The sequence below is a fragment of the Schistocerca serialis genome, chromosome 4, assembly GCF_023864345.2.
Source record: "Schistocerca serialis cubense isolate TAMUIC-IGC-003099 chromosome 4, iqSchSeri2.2, whole genome shotgun sequence".
Lineage (NCBI taxonomy): Eukaryota > Metazoa > Arthropoda > Insecta > Orthoptera > Acrididae > Schistocerca > Schistocerca serialis.
The window spans coordinates 545,305,522-545,326,304 of record NC_064641.1 but is presented as its reverse complement, the minus strand read 5'-3'; the positions used below and the strand labels follow the sequence as shown (position 1 = coordinate 545,326,304).

At 44.6% G+C, this 20,783-nt stretch overlaps 1 protein-coding gene across 1 annotated transcript in view; it reads left to right on the top strand.

Annotated features, from left to right (window-relative positions):
- LOC126474601 (uncharacterized) overlaps positions 1–20,783 on the top strand; it is a 692,800-nt gene that overhangs the window by 275,287 nt on the left and 396,730 nt on the right. The window contains exon 5 of the mRNA XM_050102077.1: positions 17,551–17,712. Within this exon, the coding sequence (XP_049958034.1) occupies positions 17,551–17,712 (162 nt within the window). The remainder of the gene's footprint in view (positions 1–17,550; positions 17,713–20,783) is intronic.

Sequence of the window (20,783 nt, the reverse complement as noted above, 5' to 3'; positions counted from 1 at the left end):
GGAAGCCACTGCATTTCAGGAACATAATGTGAGGACTGTAATTCAAAAAGTTTCATGATGATGTCCCATTAAGATTCCATGTTAGTACCCTATTCAGATCTCTCGAAGGAGCCAGCCAATGGGAAGGTAACCATGAGCAAAGCATTGAAAACCAATTAGAGAGTAACGTTTTACGAGTCAGAGCATGGATCCATATCAGTCAGATAATTAAAATGCGAAGAAGATAAGGACATCTGGCTATAGGAGTACACGGTAATATCAATAGCAGCTGAAAATAGTATGACCAGAACACGCTTCGTAATTAATAGGAAGGGAGGTCAGACAAACTGTTACAGTGAACAGTTCTGTTCATGAACAGCTTATTCAGAGCGTCTTATTTAGAGCATTATCTTCGTAAAATACGACAAGGGACTCTCGTGGAAACAATAGTGAAGAATTTTTGGGCTCAAAGTAAGGGTAGTGCAAAAATTACAAGAGGATGCACTAAAGAATTGTGGGGCCCTGTGATGTGATAATGGTATTATCTCCAGTGAGCTGCATTAACCAAGACCGCAGCATGAAGCGAAAAATGAGAGCCAGTTTTATCCATTTAAAACTGGGATCTGGTAACCAGCGTAGGGAAAATTCTCCAGTTACTTAGAACGTTCCCTCTTCCCTTGATGTGGTTTAAAGGGAGCGAGCAATTAAGTCTGTGGTCCGGTCGACGTTGCTCCAGCTTTGATCAGTGTTCGATATCTCACGTTAAATTGCACCTCTGTTATTACAGAAACTCTGGCACATGTAGTCTTAAAATGGTGCGCATGATGGCGAGAGAAGGAGAGAGAGAAAGAGCTCGTCTGCAATGCTTCCTTGCATAGATAAAGAGGAAGCCATAGAGCAGCTATCCACATGAGAGCCACTGTGTGTGGTGCCAAGTGTGGGTGGGTGGCTTTATGTGCCAGCTGGATCCCGCCAAGATGAATGGAGTATGTAATGCTGCAGTGTCTGCAACCGGTATGTGTTAGTGTGGATCAGTTCCACGAGTGGACTGCACTTGCAACAAAGCAGTGCTGTTTATTCCCATTCCAGGCACCATTCCGTAGGCAGCTTGTGTAGCAAGTTGTTGGTCATATTGTGTACAATGTTCTCATTCTCAGATGGGTCTTTTAGTGTGACTAATATATATGAGAATGGTATTCCAGCATTAGTGACAAAGAATGCAGCGCAAGTTTTACATTTGGTAAGCAATTATCCTATTCTACAAAATTTGTATTAAAGCAGACCTGTGTGAAGTTTCTTCGCACTGGATACCAGACATAGATGTAACTCCAGTGCCCACGTAGTGAAATGATGGAAATATCTCTTTAAATTGAAAGAGCGTAGCGCACCAAGCAACTGATGCGCAGTTTATTCATATTTAATTTTTGTCGATTGAGTCTGCCCAGCTTATTCCCTTGTTAATAATTTTTTTGGTAGTTTAAACTGGAAATTGAACCACACTCTGCTGCCAGTTTGGGTCAATACTTAAGAAAGTATTATATAATTTAATTACTCCACACAGTTTTAATTAGACAAATATTAATTAATTTTTGACCATATGCGTAGTTTCAAGCTTATGGAATTAACATACACCACTTCCAGACATGATAAGCACTGATTAAAATAACTTATTTCTTTTACGAGGGTCGTCCACAAAGTAAGTCCCGTTTCTATTTGTATCCACGGCAGCGCTACGATCGCAGCTTCGAGCATGAGTGGCAGTTACTCTGACTCAAGGATAAGACATGTACGCCATTTTCAGATCGCTGCTGCCGATGTGTGCTTTGTAGTGCTTCTTTATAATGTCAGCCGTAATTGAAAATTCCGCCGCGTGTGGAATCAGATATGTGATTCGTTTTCTAAATGCAAAAAAAGTTAAACCAAAGGAAATTCATCGGCAAATCTGCGAGGTTTACGGACAAAATGCTATGAGTGATTCAATGGTTAGAAGATGGGTCAGACTGTTAATGAAGGACGTGATCAAGTGCACGATGAAGAACGAATTGGACGCCCGTCTGTGGTTACTGGGACAGAAAAGGCATTTTGCTGATTGATTTCTTACCACGAGGCCAAACAATCAATGCACATGGTTACTGCGAGAACAATACAGATCAAGCGCCGCGGATTACAGTCAATAGGTGTTTCTTTCCCACGATAATGCTTGACCTCACACGGCGAATATGACCAAATAACTCTTACGGGAATGTCACTGGGACGCGTTTGATCATCCTCCGTACAGCCCGCACCTCTGTCATTGATGGTCAACACTTCAACGATGATGAGGAGCTGAAATAACATGTTACCACATGGTTGAATACACAGGCGGCAACCTTCTGTGAAGAAGGCGTACAAAAACTTGTGCCATGCTATGACAAGTGCCTACAAAATTTCGGAAGCTATGTACAAAAGTAGTTTAACAGTTATAAAGTTTTGTAAAATAAATATTTTTTCTGTATCTGCAAACGTTTGTTCTGTATAACCAAACGGAACTTACTTTGTAGACGACTCTCGTAGTAAATACTGCCATCTGTTGGATTCCAGGCAAAGCCTTTATTTGCAAAACCATTTATTTCTACACACGACCTTGCAATAAGACCAAAACTCAAAAAATTATTAACTTCGCAACACATTAAAACATCCACTTTAAAACTTCCAAAGCTTTCATCAACTTGGAAATTTCTTTAGGTAAACTTTTCAATACCGACGGAGGTTCGAGTCCTCCCTCGGGCACGGGTGTGAGTGTTGCCTTTAGCATTAGTTACTTTAAGTTAGATTAAGTAGAGCGTAAGTCTAGGGACCGATGGCCTCAACAGTTTTGTCCCTTAGTCCTTATCACTAATTTCGAAAAAAAAAAAAAAAAAAACCTTATGAAAACAAATATACACATTTATCAACAGATAAAATCACTTGACAGATTAGAAATGCATTGCCAAATAGGCCAATCCCTTTTCAAATAAGTGAAAATCAAGCACCTCACTTCCAAAAGAACTTAACTTATTGGGCCATCAGCTGATACCACTTGCACATGCCACCTCTATGGTTGTTATTTCGGCCTTTCATCGACATAATTTCTGCACATAGCTATAATACATCCTGCAACTCAACATCTATTAAGCACTTATACCACCAAAGCAATGTAAATAAAATAGCTTGAGCCTTAATAACATCAAAGTTTGGAGTAGTTAGCTAATTTAAGGACCTGGCTTTTAATTTACCCATAAACGATACTTAGCTAGAGAAGGAGCTAGACAAGTTAGTTCCCAAACTAACCGAGAACTCTAAATACAGCACACAGAAACACAACATCTTAAATACGGGCGCAATTTAAATCAAATAATATGAATTACCAAAAACTTTCTTAACCACTTTGTGCCCTTTTAAGACTAACCACATCATAGTTTCTCTAATATCTGAGCTGTAGTTAAGCGCGAGATATTGAACCCCGATCGACGCTGGAGCAAGGTCGACTGTGGGACAGTCCAAATGGATTAAATGTACATGTCGATATCATAAGCAGAATATGAAGAAAAAGAGCTCCAACAGCGACTGAGGAGGGTTGCTGCATTAAGGTAGCAGTCGGTTCAATTCCTGTTGATAGATACCGATTTATTTTTGACCTCTCTATCGAATGAGCACGTTATATTCCATATTAAAAATCAGTTTGTTTGTAACGGGAATTAAACCGGCACTTTCCGCCGACACTCGGCTCGCATGAAAGAAGTGATGAGTAGTGTTTGTGCGGGCTGGCTCCAGATACACATTATGTGATCAAAAGTATCCGTACACCTGGCTGAAAATGACTTCGAAGTTCGTGGCGACCTCCATCGATGATGTTGGGACTCAACATGATGTTGGCCCACCTTTAACTTTGACGACAGGTTCCACTCTCGCAAGCATACGTTCAGTCAGGTGCTGGAAGGTTTCTTGGGGAGTGCTGCACTGAGAAGAGGTATCGTTGTCGGTCGCTGAGACACGGCACGAGGTCGGCGTTCCAAGACATCCCAAAGGTGTTCTATAGGATTCAGGTCAGGACTCTGTGCAGGCCAGTCCATCACAGGGATGTTATTGTAGTGTAACCACTCCGCCACAGACCGTACATAATGAACAGGTGCTCGATCGTGCTGAAAGATGCAATCGCCATCCCCAAACTGCTCTTCAACAGTGGGAAGCAAGAAGGTGCTTAAAACATCAATGTAGGCCTTTGCAAAACAACAAGGTGTGCAAGCGCCCTGCATGAAAAAGATGACCACACCATAACCCCACCGCCTCCTAATTTCATTGTTGGCACTACACACGCAGGCAGATGACGTTCACCGGGCATTCGCTATACCCAAGCCCTGCCATCGGATCGCCACATTGTGTACCGTGATCCGTCACTCCACACAACGTTTTTCCACTGTTCAATCGTCCAATGTTTACGCTCCTTACATCAAGCGAGGCACCGTTTGGCATTTACTGGCGCGATGTGTGGCTTATGAGCAGCTCCTCGACCATGAAATCCAAGTTTTCTCACCTCCCGCCTAATTGTCAGTAGTACTTGCAGTGGATCCTGATGCAGTTTGGAATTCCTGTGAGATGGTCTGGATAGACGTCTGCCTATTACAAATTACGACCCTCTGCAACTGTCGGCGGTCTCTGTCAGTCAACTACGAGGTCGGCCTGTATGCTTTTGTGCTGTACGTGACCTTTCTCGTTTCCACTACACTACCACATCGGAAACAGTGGACCTAAGGACGTTTAGGAGTGTGGAAATCTCGCGTACAGACGTATGACACAAGTGACACCAAATCACCTGACCACATTCGAAGTCCGTGAGTTCTGCAGAGCCCCCCATTCTGCTCTCTCACGATGTCTAGTGACTACTGAGGGCGCTGATAATGGAGTACTTGGCAGTAGGTGGCAGCACAATGCGCATAATATGAAAAATGTATGTTGTTCAAAGATGGTTCAAATGGCTCTAAGCACTATGAGACTTAGCCTCTGAGATCATCAGTCCTCTAGACTTAGAAATACTTAAACGTAACTAACCTAAGGACATCACACACATCCATGCCCGAGTCAGGATTCGAACCTGCGACCGTAGCAGCAGCGCGGTTCCGGACTGAAGCGTCTAGAACCGCTCGGCCACAGCGGCCGGCTAAACGTATGTTGTCCGAATACTTTTGATCACATAGTGTACATTGCAAAAACGAAGCTGCGTATATCTGCTGAAACACCAGATAAAATGAGCTTGACGACTGTTCGGATGGACACCCACAGTATACATGGTGTTTCTAAGTCTTTGCGATAAACGCCTAGGGGTGTTAGATTTTCTCATTAGGAACAACTTTTGTTAGACGCAAAACGCTCGCTGAGACTTCCGAGCGCCGCCAGGTGTCCTTTGGTATTCGCCATCTTTGGGACGACAAGATTTCACAGAACTAGCGGTGTCTACTAGCCTCCTGTGTAGCATACTACCTAACCCAGTAACTTTTAAAGTGATTTTCAGCAAAAAATAGGCATTTCTCTAAGTGGAGAAAGATATTTTAGAATCTAATCAGTAGGTTTAATTTGGCGGAATCTACTGCCTTCCATGCAAAGCAGATGCCTGAATGAAAGAGAATACACATTGCGCATGAACGTTACAGATTGTGTATACCCTGCCACAATACAGGGTCATAACCAAAAGCTATGAATAAAATGGTATACTTTATATACCAGGTATCTCTCCTGAGAGATATCATGCACATCCTCTGGCTTGCGTCAGGCATTTACAGATTCGCTCTTGCTGTGCGTAGCTGGAGTCAGCCCAACCAAGTATTGCACATGAGGTCTTTAAGGTGACGACCAGTGTCGACGGAAAGCATCGTTGTGTGTCCTGTTGTAAACAAAGCGATTATTAAATCGTAATTTCACTTGCCCAGTCGATAGAGAGGCCGAAAATTAGTCAAGTGCGATATTCGTTTTATCGATATGTGTTATCAGGAACAGTAAAGCACTGATCCAGCAGCGACAGCGCCGCCATGATGATGACTGCATACCACCATGCGACAGTGCTGTTCAGTCGTTGCTGGGGAATTTGTTTGTATATGGGGACAAACCCACGCTTTCCGTCGATACTGGGAGACATAGAGAGCATCACACTTCATGTACACTCCTGGAAATGGAAAAAAGAACACATTGACACCGGTGTGTCAGACCCACCATACTTGCTCCGGACACTGCGAGAGGGCTGTACAAGCAATGATCACACGCACGGCACAGCGGACACACCAGGAACCGCGGTGTTGGCCGTCGAATGGTGCTAGCTGCGAAGCATTTGTGCACCGCCGCCGTCAGTGTCAGCCAGTTTGCCGTGGCATACGGAGCTCCATCGCAGTCTTTAACACTGGTAGCATGCCGCGACAGCGTGGACGTGAACCGTATGTGCAGTTGACGGACTTTGAGCTAGGGCGTATAGTGGGCATGCGGGAGGCCGGGTGGACGTACCGCCGAATTGCTCAACACGTGGGGCGTGAGGTCTCCACAGTACATCGATGTTGTCGCCAGTGGTCAGCGGAAGGTGCACGTGCCCGTCGACCTGGGACCGGACCGCAGCGACGCACGGATGCACGCCAAGACCGTAGGATCCTACGCAGTGCCGTAGGGGACAGCACCGCCACTTCCCAGCAAATTAGGGACACTGTTGCTCCTGGGGTATCGGCGAGGACCATTCGCAACCGTCTCCATGAAGCTGGGCTACGGTCCCGCACACCGTTAGGCCGTCTTCCGCTCACGCCCCAACATCGTGCAGCCCGCCTCCAGTGGTGTCGCGACAGGCGTGAATGGAGGGACGAATGGAGACGTGTCGTCTTCAGCGATGAGAGTCGCTTCTGCCTTGGTGCCAATGATGGTCGTATGCGTGTTTGGCGCCGTGCAGGTGAGCGCCACAATCAGGACTGCATACGACCGAGGCACACAGGGCCAACACCCGGCATCATGGTGTGGGGAGCGATCTCCTACACTGGCCGTACACCACTGGTGATCGTCGAGGGGACACTGAATAGTGCACGGTACATCCAAACCGTCATCGAACCCATCGTTCTACCATTCCTAGACCGGCAAGGGAACTTGCTGTTCCAACAGGACTATGCACGTCCGCATGTATCCCGTGCCACCCAACGTGCTCTAGAAGGTGTAAGTCAACTACCCTGGCCAGCAAGATCTCCGAATCTGTCCCCCATTGAGCATGTTTGGGACTGGATGAAGCGTCGTCTCACGCGGTCTGCACGTCCAGCACGAACGCTGGTCCAACTGAGGCGCCAGGTGGAAATGGCATGGCAAGCCGTTTCACAGGACTACATCCAGCATCTCTACGATCGTCTCCATGGGAGAATAGCAGCCTGCATTGCTGCGAAAGGTGGATATACACTGTACTAGTGCCGACATTGTGCATGCTCTGTTGCCTGTGTCTATGTGCCTGTGGTTCTGTTAGTGTGATCATGTGATGTATCTGACCCCAGGAATGTGTCAATAAAGTTTTCCCTTCCTGGGACAATGAATTCACGCTGTTCTTATTTCAATTTCCAGGAGTGTATAAACAGTACAGCGGTATAGGGCTATATCGCCAATGCCCGACATACCAGGCAGGCTGCTTGAATGTCAAAAAGAGGACAAGAAAGAAGACTGAAGCTGATAGAACACGAGGAAGCTGATCTGGCTACGACGCCAATGAATCCGCACAGTGGTGCGACACATATTGTCAAGGAATATGGACTCAGCCAGACGAGTGCCACTCGCATCTTGCATCGACAGAATTTCCATCCCTATCATCTGTCACTACGTCAGGCACTCGACGAATGTGATTTCGAACGTTCTACAGAATTTTGCCGGTTTGTCCTTCAGCAACTGAGAGACGACCTTACCTTTTCCCAAGGTGTACCCTTTACCGATGAAGCAACTTTGCTTCGTCAGGTGCAGCACCAACGGCCATGGAGCGTAACTTTACGGTGCAGCATCATAGGAAATTACAGTGTGGGACCTTATTTCATTATTTCATCTCAGATGTTCTAAATGGACATTCGTACACATACTTTCTGACGAACATTCCGCCGATTCTAGAAAAAAGGGATGGACATAATCCAAACAAAAGCCTTTTTGTTGCGGCGAATTCTTCTTATGAAATTTCAGTCACCAACTTTCTCCTCAGAATGAGAAAATATTTTGCTGACGACGACCTACACAGAGAGAAACAATCATTACAGTAAAGTAAGGGAAATCTAAGCTCGCACAGAAAGATATAGGTATTCGTTTTCTCCGCACGCTGTTCGAGTTTGGAATAACGAAGAATTATTGTGAAGTTGGGTCGATGAACCCTCTGCCACGCACTTAAAAGGAATTTGCGGAGTATGCATGTAGATTTAGATCCATTTAAATGTAAAAGTTCATTTAACTGAGGGTAGAAATTCTCGAAAAATTGATGTTAAACGCCTCTAAAAACACTGGTTACATTTACATAGTCATAAAGGCGAAAACAAGCTTCGTCACTCATAAAATACTTCGTAGAGTCAAGTTTACCGTCCATAATCTTCTTAAGCAATCAGTCGAAATACTTAATCATTATTTTCTCAGTTGGATGTAATGCCGCCAACGGCCTTGCCGCAGTGGTAACACCGGTTGCCGTCAGGTCACCGAAGTTAAGCATTGTCGGGCTGGGATAGCACTTGGATGGGTGACCATCTGGTCTGCAGAGGGCTGTTGGCAAGCGGGGTGCACTCAGCCCTTGTGAGGCAACCTGAGGAGCTACTTGATTGAGAAGTAGCGGCTCTGGTCTCGTAAACTGACATATGGCCGGGAGAGCGGTGTTCCTGCCACATGCCCCTCCATATCCACAGCCAATGACGCCTATGGGTGAGGATGACACGGCGGCCGGTCAGTGTCGTTGGGTCTTCCAAGGCCTGTTCGAACGGAGTTTAGTTTTAGTTTTTAGGATGTAATGCCAGACACATGCATCGTCGTAAGTCTTAAGTATAGAATAACAAGGTTTACAAGTCACCAGATAGTTTGCAACCGCTTGTGGAGTTCGAAAAGGACTATTATGGTTAATCTTAGAATTGAAGACATCGCCACTGAGTCACTATTTCGTCATCGGCTTCTTGTCGTTTCTGTCGCAGCAATGCTGGACTTAGGAAATAGCACTTGAAAAATTCCACGAGTCTACGGTTGTAAGCTTGAACTATGCGCACCCTTCTATTCGCAAAATACAGAGTATTTTAGTTGAATAGCTCACAGGATGCCAAAAAGGAACCATTCACAGCACTTTTCATGCGACAAGCTACAACTGAAACTACGACAATGAATCATGCCCGGTACGTCATGGAAATCCGCCGATCAGGAAACAGTAAAATCATGTGTTGCTTACGGAATGGGGCCAGTTTTATCTTGGGATTAACACTGTAATCAAAATCCACATACGTTTCGTTGCACCAAGATATTTGACGATACTATCCCTACATGAAATATTTTGGTTCTACATCTTGTGACTGTTTTAATTTTGAGCTCTGATGTTGCAAATCATGCTCTCAGATTCCTTTCGTGATTGTGAAGTTCCTCTGTCGGAGATAAGAGTCTACTTTAGTACTTTATTGGCTAACTTTCGTTCCTCCAGTTTGCGTAGACGGAACTTTTCCTTTAAAAATACGGGCTACAATCAGAAAAGTTACAGAAGAAAATTTCTAATCAAAACTGCAAGAGAAAGAGACCTTATCTACACTGATGAGATAACGAACTTTAAAGTTGAATGCGCCATATGGAAACTCCCAAAGTAAAGTAATGCCGAAAATATTTGTGGGGCAGAAGAAATAAGATGTAGCTCAGACAAAGTGTATGTATGAATTCTAAATTTGCGCAGTATTGATGATTCTACTGCTGCTTACGAGTATAAATCGCATAAAGGATCTCTGTTTATTATTTTGGTTGAAGGTAGCCACGTGGAAGTACGCAGTTGCTCGTCATCTCTCTTTGCTTGTACTGTCCTCCCTCATGTCAGCTCCCTTTCCCGTTGCTTCATTGGTAAGGACGGAACAAGTAAATCACGGTCCAGTAAAACTTACTCTAAAGTCGCACAACGGAATATCGACTTATTAGTGAGCAGGTCTCGCAAAGTGACTTGGGGTAGCTCATGTAGTGTTTTGTTACGTAGCACATAAATTAAGTCCGACGTGATTCAATACTGAAAGGATTCTCCATCTCTTGCTTAGTACCGGTATTCAAGTTGTGATGTTTGCAAATTATAAAGAATGCTCCGGATCTCTTAGTATAAATGGTGAGACGTTTCAGTAACTTTCAATGACAGTCTTTTAGCCCTCAAGGCAAAGTTGACTAGTTGAACACGCATTTTTTTACAATCACAATCAGAGCAGTACAATAACTGTGAGTGGTCCCGTAGCACGCCATAGTTTAAGTTTTAGAGATGCTCTGATTGTAATGAAACTAAGGTAATCGTTTATGACAAAGAAAAATATTACTCTCTCGCATTCCCCACAGATACACATGGAAACAGGGAAGTAGCACTGCCTAGTTCGGAGTAGAAAGTCTATGAAACTCATATTAAATTTAAAAATCACTGCGAAACGTTATAACACAAAACAAGTTCCTATCATAACTGAGGTGAATTAAACGCAATTCAAAACGACAAATCGCCGGCAGGTGTGGCCGAGCGGTTCTAGGCGCTTCAGTCTGGAACCGCGCGACCGCTACGGTCGCAGGTTCGAATCGCGCCTCGGGCATGGATGTGTGTAATGTCCGTAGGTTAGTTAGATTTAAGTAGTTTTAAGTTCTAGGGGACTGATGACCTCAGACGCTGAGTTCCATAGTGCTGAGAGCCATTTGAACCATTTGAACCAAAACGACAAATCACCACATTCTGATAACTTTCTCTCAAGGCCTAACAGAAATGTTCTGACAAACACGTTCGATAACTTACCCAGTTCATCCAGAAGTGATTCTAAAACACCACTGCTAGCGAAAAGACTCTTTCGTCCTGAAAAGTTGGGAGGAGGGGTTAGTTATACTTAAAAGAGGTCAGCCAAAATTTCTTCCTCCTTTTCAAACTTTGACTTCCTTATCTAGGCCTGTCTCCTCTGTCGTATCTGCTAACATGATTTATCTTCTCTTTTTAAAAAAAGTAGTGGAGAGGAGGAGATATTCTTTGGCTTTGAAGTGACCAACCGTTATCTCACTTATAGCATCGGTTTTCCTATCTTTCTGACGGCTTTTTTCCTTCTCTATCTTTTCTAAAACGACACTGAATATGGAACGGTCCTTCTCTTTAAAAGTAGAGGGGGAAGAATCGTTGTATTTGAAACTCCCAGCCAGCTTTCTTCTTCCTCCGTACCTATTAAGGCCTGTTATCTTCTCTGTCTTCATGACCTGCTACTTTTCGAACACCCACATGATCATTCAACAACAATCACTCATGGAACACTGGATAAAGGAAATTAAAAAATAGAACCAATAGCATAAACAAAATAAAGCCCCTAGTACGATCCATGTTCTCTCCAGAGGTTTTAGTGCAGTCTGGTCAGGATAAAAATTTTGGTGGCACACTCTATGATGCCGATAGAAACGGGAAGCGCAAGTGACAAATTCAGTCAAGTTATCTGAAACAAAGCGACGGGTATGTTTCACAAGGACGCTATAAGGTTCGTTAAGTAATAGGACATCGGGAGTGAAGAGTACGGTAGCTTCACGCCTTCATGCAAGAGAATTTTCATTTATTATTGTTAGGGAAACGTGTCAGCTGTAGGGTACGACTAGTAATACACAGTATTTAGAAGAACCTAGAGGGAAAAATATGACTGAAAAACCAAGGACGAAGGACTATAAAGAGGTGGAAGATAGAGATGCAGTTTTTCTCCACTACCTTTCAATTTAGACATGGAAGGGACAATGACAAAAGTAAAAAATAGAGTTAAGAGTACCGGTAGCACGGAAATTCAGGATAAAAAAATATCAATTTTCAGGTTCATGAAAACATATCTACCTTTACCGAAAGTGAGGAAGAATTATACGATCTGCTGAACGCAAAAAAAAAAACCGTAATGACTACTGACCAAGGACTGAGACTAAACGGATGAGAGACGAATCTACTAGCGGTATTAGAAACGAGACGTGGGATAAACTTAATATCAAAATTGGGGATCATAAAGTAGATGCAGTGAAGGAAGTTTGCTACCCTGGAAGCAAAATAACTCAAGAGGTCTAAGCAAGGAGGACACAAAGAGCAGATTTGCACAGGGGAAGAGCGTATTCGTGGCCTACAGAAATCTGCTAGTGTCAAATATCTTTCTTAATTTGAGGAAGTAATTTATGAGAATATACTGCATGATATGGGCCGTGGGAAAACGAGAAAAGAAGAGAATTGAAGCGCTGGAGATGTGGTGCTGAAGTAAGATGCTGAAAATTATATGGAGTAATAAGAAAAGGAATGAGGAGGTTCGTCACAGAATCGGTGAAGGGAAGAACATATGGGAAACATTATCAAGACGAAGGTAGTGGATAAAAAAACATGAATTAAGATATTAATGAATAAACTACGTGAGGGAGCTGTAGGAAGTGAAAGTGTAAGAATAGAGTGAGACTGGAATATATAGAACAAATGTTCAAGATGGTACATCGAAGTGCTAATCTGAGATGATGGGGTTAACAGGAGGGGGCTGTATCAAGCCAATCAGAATAATGATGCTCTAAAAACATATTCCAACAACACACTAAATGACGCTAGTTATAGCACTAGTTAGAACACTGACCTTCTTGCACCACCGCCTACTACTTTAACAAATACACTCCTGGAAATTGAAATAAGAACACCGTGAATTCATTGTCCCAGGAAGGGGAAACTTTATTGACACATTCCTGGGGTCAGATACATCACATGATCACACTGACAGAACCACAGGCACATAGACACAGGCAACAGAGCATGCACAATGTCGGCACTAGTACAGTGTATATCCACCTTTCGCAGCAATGCAGGCTGCTATTCTCCCATGGAGACGATCGTAGAGATGCTGGATGTAGTCCTGTGGAACGGCTTGCCATGCCATTTCCACCTGGCGCCTCAGTTGGACCAGCGTTCGTGCTGGACGTGCAGACCGCGTGAGACGACGCTTCATCCAGTCCCAAACATGCTCAATGGGGGACAGATCCGGAGATCTTGCTGGCCAGGGTAGTTGACTTACACCTTCTAGAGCACGTTGGGTGGCACGGGATACATGCGGACGTGCATTGTCCTGTTGGAACAGCAAGTTTCCTTGCCGGTCTAGGAATGGTAGAACGATGGGTTCGATGACGGTTTGGATGTACCGTGCACTATTCAGTGTCCCCTCGACGATCACCAGTGGTGTACGGCCAGTGTAGGAGATCGCTCCCCACACCATGATGCCGGGTGTTGGCCCTGTGTGCCTCGGTCGTATGCAGTCCTGATTGTGGCGCTCACCTGCACGGCGCCAAACACGCATACGACCATCATTGGCACCAAGGCAGAAGCGACTCTCATCGCTGAAGACGACACGTCTCCATTCGTCCCTCCAATCACGCCTGTCGCGACACCACTGGAGGCGGGCTGCACGATGTTGGGGCGTGAGCGGAAGACGGCCTAATGGTGTGCGGGACCGTAGCCCAGCTTCATGGAGACGGTTGCGAATGGTCCTCGCCGATACCCCAGGAGCAACAGTGTCCCTAATTTGCTGGGAAGTGGCGGTGCGGTCCCCTACGGCACTGCGTAGGATCCTACGGTCTTGGCGTGCATCCGTGCGTCGCTGCGGTCCGGTCCCAGGTCGACGGGCACGTGCACCTTCTGCCGACCACTGGCGACAACATCGATGTACTGTGGAGACCTCACGCCCCACGTGTTGAGCAATTCGGCGGTACGTCCACCCGGTCTCCCGCACGCCCACTATACGCCCTCGCTCAAAGTCCGTCAGCTGCACATACGGTTCACGTCCACGCTGTCGCGGCATGCTACCAGTGTTAAAGACTGCGATGGAGCTCCGTATGCCACGGAAAACTGGTTGACACTGACGGCGGCGGTGCACAAATGCTGCGCAGCTAGCGCCATTCGACGGCCAACACCGCGGTTCCTGGTGTGTCCGCTGTGCCGTGCGTGTGATCATTGCTTGTACAGCCCTCTCGCAGTGTCCGGAGCAAGTATGGTGGGTCTGACACACCGGTGTCAATGTGTTCTTTTTTCCATTTCCAGGAGTGTATAAAATGGAAGTTGCGTTTGGCATATTTCGCCGTTAAATCCTATTCTGGGGTGCTCGGCCGCCTCTTGCAATTCTTCTTATCTGACGCCACTTCGGTGGTTCTCAGGTTCATGATGATGAAATGACGATGAGAACAACACAACAGAACAACTAGTCCCCGAGCGGAGGAAATCCCCGACCTGGCAAAGAATCGAAATGGGGACCCCTGATCGGGAGTTAGCAAAGCTAAACACAATACCAGGAGCTGAGATATATCCGACTAATTTATGTCCTTTCCGTCAAATGTTCTTTCAGTAGGGGAAGTAGGAGTAAAGTGACCACTCCAAGGCAAATTGAATTTTCACCAGGTGTTGGTTATTGATAGTAGCTTGCTGCTAGTTCTGATGTCTGGACATATGTTCCATGTATGCTGATAGGACATGTGTTCTATCTATCCTAATACCTTAATATCTGGCACAATACCAAGCATTTCAGCACACTGCTTCCAATCGTATTTTTACATCAGAACAAATATAACAGAAGTGCGACGGTTTTCAATAGTATAATTAATTCGAAATCGTCATAAAGGAATGAGGATAATAGATTTGTATGTAAATAGGCTTCGATGTCATTATAGTCTCTAGTACTATGAGAGATACAAGAAATACCGAATTCTTATTCGTGTTAACTCCTTGGCCACTTTTCTTGACTAGTACTGTGATCATCTCTCCCCATCGGACACCATGCCTGCATTATTAAAATGGTTCAAATGGCTCTGAGCACTATTGGACTTAACATCTGAGATCATCAGTCCTCTAGAACTAAGAACTACTTAAACCTAACTAACCTAAGGACATCACACACATCCATGCACGATGCAGGATTCGAGCCTGCGACCGTAGCGGTCGCGTGGTTCCAGTCTGAAGCGCCTAGAACCACTCGGCCACAACGGCCCGCCCTGAAATAGTAGTCCACAGTTGAAACCATCAGACCGAAATAAACGACAAGGAACTACATTTGTAAACCAACAGAGGTGTTCAAAAACTGATATTGTAAAAAGTATTATTGTACATATAACTGAGGTAAAATGGATAATATAAATGACCTATCTTAAATCGGACGACTAAAAAAAAGGTGTCACTAAATAATATCAGAACAAACTTCCCCTGTCAAACACACTGCCAACAGTTTGGTGCACATTAGCACTATTCTCCTATTAAAATTACTTGTCAGTTGCCATCTGTACTTACCTCTACAGAGTTGCTACACCGGCTGCTGGCTACCCAAACTTGTCACTTGACAAGTGCTGTTCCATAAAGCGTGTAAGGCGGAGCAGTGTTTGGAGCGGCCGTGATGAGGTGTGACTGGAACGCGATATGCTCTATAGACAGCTGATTCTGGTTAGCGGTGGCTGAAACGCGACAGGCGACATGTTTTGTTGCCCTCAATTTAAACACATGTCCTAACCTAAATACTACCTCGTAATGTGTGATGTATCAGAGAAAACGACGATCAACAATCTTCAGTAGAATTATGAACCATGCACGCTTTGTTTACGCCGATTAAAGCTAAGCTCCATGAGCGAACAGAAGACAGAAAAAATTTCAGTTTCATAGCTATAAGGAAACTGTAATTTCTCTATTTTATTAGTTACATGAAACTATCTTCATACTGTCAACACGAGCTGCCACGTTACGAGCCGATGAGCAGTCTCGGTTTGCACCAGTATACAGTTTATAGGCGACAAAGGCAGATTCCAAACGAAAAACAATTATTGTAAGAAAATTTACGAGCAAATAAATAAGTCAATTAGATGATGAAAATGGTACGATAAAGTGTTAGAAATAAAGAAACAAAGCAACCAATTGAATGAAAATAGTTATCAAAGTTATTTTGATAACATTTAGAAATAAAATTTTTCGAGGGATCTCACAATTTTCGAACCCACGACTTTCTACAAACGAGTAAGGTATTTTACCACTTTTTTTCTTTTTTAGAATGCTGTAATCGTTATTGAACAAACTGTCGGTTTATATATATATATATATATATATATATATATATATATATATATATATATATATATATATATATACAATGCAACAGTTTTTCAAGGTACAATTTAAACAAATACAAATGATTGTTAGTTTAACAAAAACATTAGAAAAACATTAAATACAACAAAATATAACATATTCTGTCTTCTTTCGATGCATGAGAACGTGGATAAAGGTGTTGCATCATGTGACGGGTAGGCATGGCACACTCCAACTTTGAGGGGGGTCAAGGAAGTCGCTGCGGAGATAAGCGGCAAAAGTTTGTCAGTAAGATGGTTTTCGGATGAGGTTGCTTTGCGGGGTCACAACTTTGTACCAGAAGTCGAGGACTGTATGCGGACCACTCTGAAAGAGGTATTCTGATGCCTGTCCGCGAAACCAGAGGGTAGTGAAATGTCTGGGGCAACAACAAGAAATCTGGGGCTACCGTCGTTGGCGGGGCACGGGGGTGAAAGCCCAGGATTCGTTGGATGAGGTGCCAAACCGTGCTCGTCGGTGTCTTCAAGCTTACAGTCAGGGCAGAGTGAAGAGGTGACCAGTCCTATGCGATAAAGTCGACTATTAGTCGGGAATTTGCCATAGATTAAAACATACCAGAGTGCAGACACAGACGATGGTAAAAAGGGTGCATGCACACATCCCCAAACCGTTCGCCTGTTAGTGTGCTGTGGCACCATGGGGTCGCAAGGGTTGGACAGTATAGCATCCAATGTCGTACGACTTCTATGATGATGATCATTGCACGCTGAATGGCGTCTTATGCGAAAAGATCCAATGCTGTTTTGGTAGTATTGCGTTGAAACGGCGTATTTATTAGCATCGTTGTGTGTGTGTGTGTGTGTGTCTGGATTGTTTTTGTTGTGATTTACATGTTTGGTTAAATGTGAAATAAAAAAGAAAACCTCAGAATTCGTGTCCCAAGTACATTAAGAAAGAAAGCCGTAAAGTGAGCTGACCAATTGTTGCGGTAGGTTAGTAACAGTGAACAGTTCAAGCGTGATCTTGAGCGCTCTGACTGGCGGAAACTAGCTCCAACGCGTGATGTGGCAAGCAGCAAACGATTTTAACTGACGATTTCTCGGCAGGTTGCAATACTTTTCAGGGGAAAAAATATGCAGCGGCCACGTCTCCCGCCCTGGTCACTTTACCCCACTTTTCGTTATCTAACACAGTAATTTCATTCTGGTTTAGAACGGCGAATTTGTAGCTGATGATCGCTTAGTGCCAACTGGTGGCGTGGAATATTAAAAAAAAAGTTGCTTTCGTTTCAGATAGCGGCATGCCAGAGGACGAGTCAGAGGCGGAGGCTTGGAGGCGGCAGCGCGCGCGGGGGCGGCGCCAGTCGCGCGTGACGCGCCAGCGCAGCTACGACGAGGAACTGAAGGCAGCCACCGCCGCCGCGGCCGCCGGCGCCGGCGGGGAGCCCAGCCTAGGTCAGTGGGGCAAGTAGCGCCGTACACGTAACCAACCGCATGCACCCCGTCCCGCCAAGACACATAACCCTTACAAACTACTCGTTAGCCGTTACTGATGTGGTCATTGCTGATATAGTCATTACATATAAATTCCTTTTGGTGACCTAGCAAATTGTGGGTATGACCGTGCTTTTGAAAGTGTGCTTTGCGTGGGTTGTCTTTTTTGGTCAATTTTTTCCTTTCTTTACGCTGATAAAGCCTCACGCAGGCCACTCGAGACAGAGACCGCAAAATTCTGCCGTATGCCGGCCGGTGTCTGCGTTGGCCAGGCACGGAGGCGCGCTGGACGGCAGCAGCTGTGTTCTGGACACTTGAAACTCTGTAAAAGCTCCGCGAAAAGCAGCAGTTTTGTCGCACTGCGTAAACGTGCAACTTGTAAAACAGAGAAATTGGAACATTAGGAATACTGCCGACTCCTCCCGACATGGGAACGGTACACTACGAGTGTCGTAACGACGTGCTCCGGAGTAAACGAGAAATTATAGGAGTACGAAAACTACCGAATCGGCCAGAACCAGCGGGGACAAAGACAGGTGAGTAAGCTGAAGATAACGAATTGGAGGAAAACAAAAATTACACTCGAGCACGAACTGCGTGCAGGGCGGAAAACAAGCGAGTAATAAAACCTTTCAGACATTAACGAAAAGATACATCGAGTCTCGTGGAATACTTGTTACGCAGTAACCAATGCAAACGACATGCCCTAGTAGCTAGTCTCTAGCCGGCAGCGCCGAGCTACATTCACGTGTCCTAAACAAGCAGTTTCAATGTATCTGAAGTTTTTGAAACAGTCATAACGTGAAAGGAGAGGACAGAAAAACTATGGAGGCCTCCCTCGGTGGGACGACTCTGTTTACAATTTAAGTAATTTGGTATTAAAGGAGACCACTCTCCGAAAGCAGAAGCACTGAGCTGTCGATAGGCACACACAAAACTAGGAAAACATACTAGCTTTTGGAGTCATCCTTTGACAAGCTAGAGAACACAAATACACACGCCCTATCGCACTCCTATGCCCCTAATGGTGCCAGCTAGACGATTTCTCATTTAAAAACATGTCCTTTCACTTGATTGTCTGAACCCACCTATAATTCTTTTTTACCTACTATAATTTATCCTTAACTGTATTCAGTCACACACACACACACACACACACACACACACACACACACAAACACACACACTATATTTACATTTTCGGAGATACTTCTCTGGATTGGAAGAAGTAGTCAAGCAGATATGATTTCACTTTGTATTTAATCCTTGCTTAACAAATCTGAATTAAACACAAGTTATTATACTAAAGCCGACCGGTGTGGCCGTGCGGTTCTAGGCGCTTCAGTCTGGAACCGCGTGATCGCTACGATCGCAGGTTCGAATCCTGCCTCGGGGATGGATGTGTGTGATGTCCTTAGGTTAGTTAGCTTTAAGTAGTTCTAAGTTCTAGGGGACTGATTGTTGTGACTTGGCAAGACAGCCAAGTCACTATGAGAGGAAGCCGAAAGGCACGCGTTTAAGCTCACGCAGGCTGGCGTGAGGTCTTGAACAGTTAAAGGATTTGAGTCTAGCAAATAAAGTACGTAGCTGTTGGAATACTTAACTTTAATCCATAATTGGTAAACATCGGTCTGACGGTACATGCGTCACAAGATAAATAGCAATTGATAATGGCGCCTTGCTAGGTCGTAGCAAATGACGTAGCTGAAGGCTATGCTAACTACCGTCTCGGCAAATGAGAGCGTAATTTGTCAGTGAACCATCGCTAGCAAAGTCGACTGTACAACTGGGGCGAGTGCTAGGACGTCTCTCTAGACCTGCCGTGTGGCGGCGCTCGGTCTGCAATCACTGACAGTGGCGACACGCGGGTCCGACGTATACTACCGGACCGCGGCCGATTTAAAGGCTACCACATAGCAAGTGTGGTGTCTGGCGGTGACACCACTCTGATGACCTCAGATGTCAAGTCCCATAGTGCTCAGAGCCATTTGAACCCTTTTTTTACCATACTAACTATTTTCATTCAGGATATTGCAAATTAAGGAAATTTTTCTTTCCTGAGATTCCCTTCCTTGCGAGGTTGTGTAATGAAACAAGATTCATTTGATGTCGCGATGATAGTGTGGTCAGGACTCTTGCTGTCGCTCTCTGTGATAATCGTGAACAGGACAGGTGAAAGATGGGAGCTCATCAAATTTCATCGTGATCCGAGATACAACACGAGCCTGGGAATTTAATGAACCAATGAAAATATCTTGATCCGCGTTAAACTGCACTTACGAGGTCAACTGTTCAGGGCACTAAACGCGAAGGTTATTAGTAATAAAAAAGAAAAAAAGAAAAATTGCTAATTGTTGTGCGAATGACATGAACCATCACTCACTTGCTCTGCTATCCACGCTGATAAAACTGCACATTTCGCCGATCGCTGTTCCTGAAGGCGAAGCCACGCAGCGAAGTTTTGTTAAGCCATGTGTACGCACGTGTACCCGACTGCTGCTGTAAACAGTTTGTTCGGATAGGAAGACTTAGCACCACGGAACTAAAATTGTAATGAGGTGTAAAGATATAAGGATACCTCACCTATCATGTCTGCCTGAAAGCAGCAGTGTAGAGCATCATGTATGGTACATGTCGAGAGGTAGGTGCACAAATTAAATCAATCTCCAACAATCTCGTCCAGATATTGTATAGTAACGGATCACAACGCTCCCAAAATTGGTCTGCCCTTTTGAGTGCTTTGAGTTAGTGCTATACTGCGGTATGAAATACCTACGTGCCATAACGTGTAACGGTGTTCAGAGGTTTACCAAAATTTGGATCTTTAAAGCAGGGCTTGAAATATTTAACATGGAATAAATTTTTGCGATCCAGAGGCTGCATAAAGAAAAGTGCAAGGCTGTTGCATACTTACATTCGAATTCTTAAGTTCGTCGTTTTGTTATTTTGATTTATTGACATTTGGAGTACATTCCAGTCGACCAGCACCGTCTTACCAAGATGGCACATTTAATGATCAAATAAAATTAAAT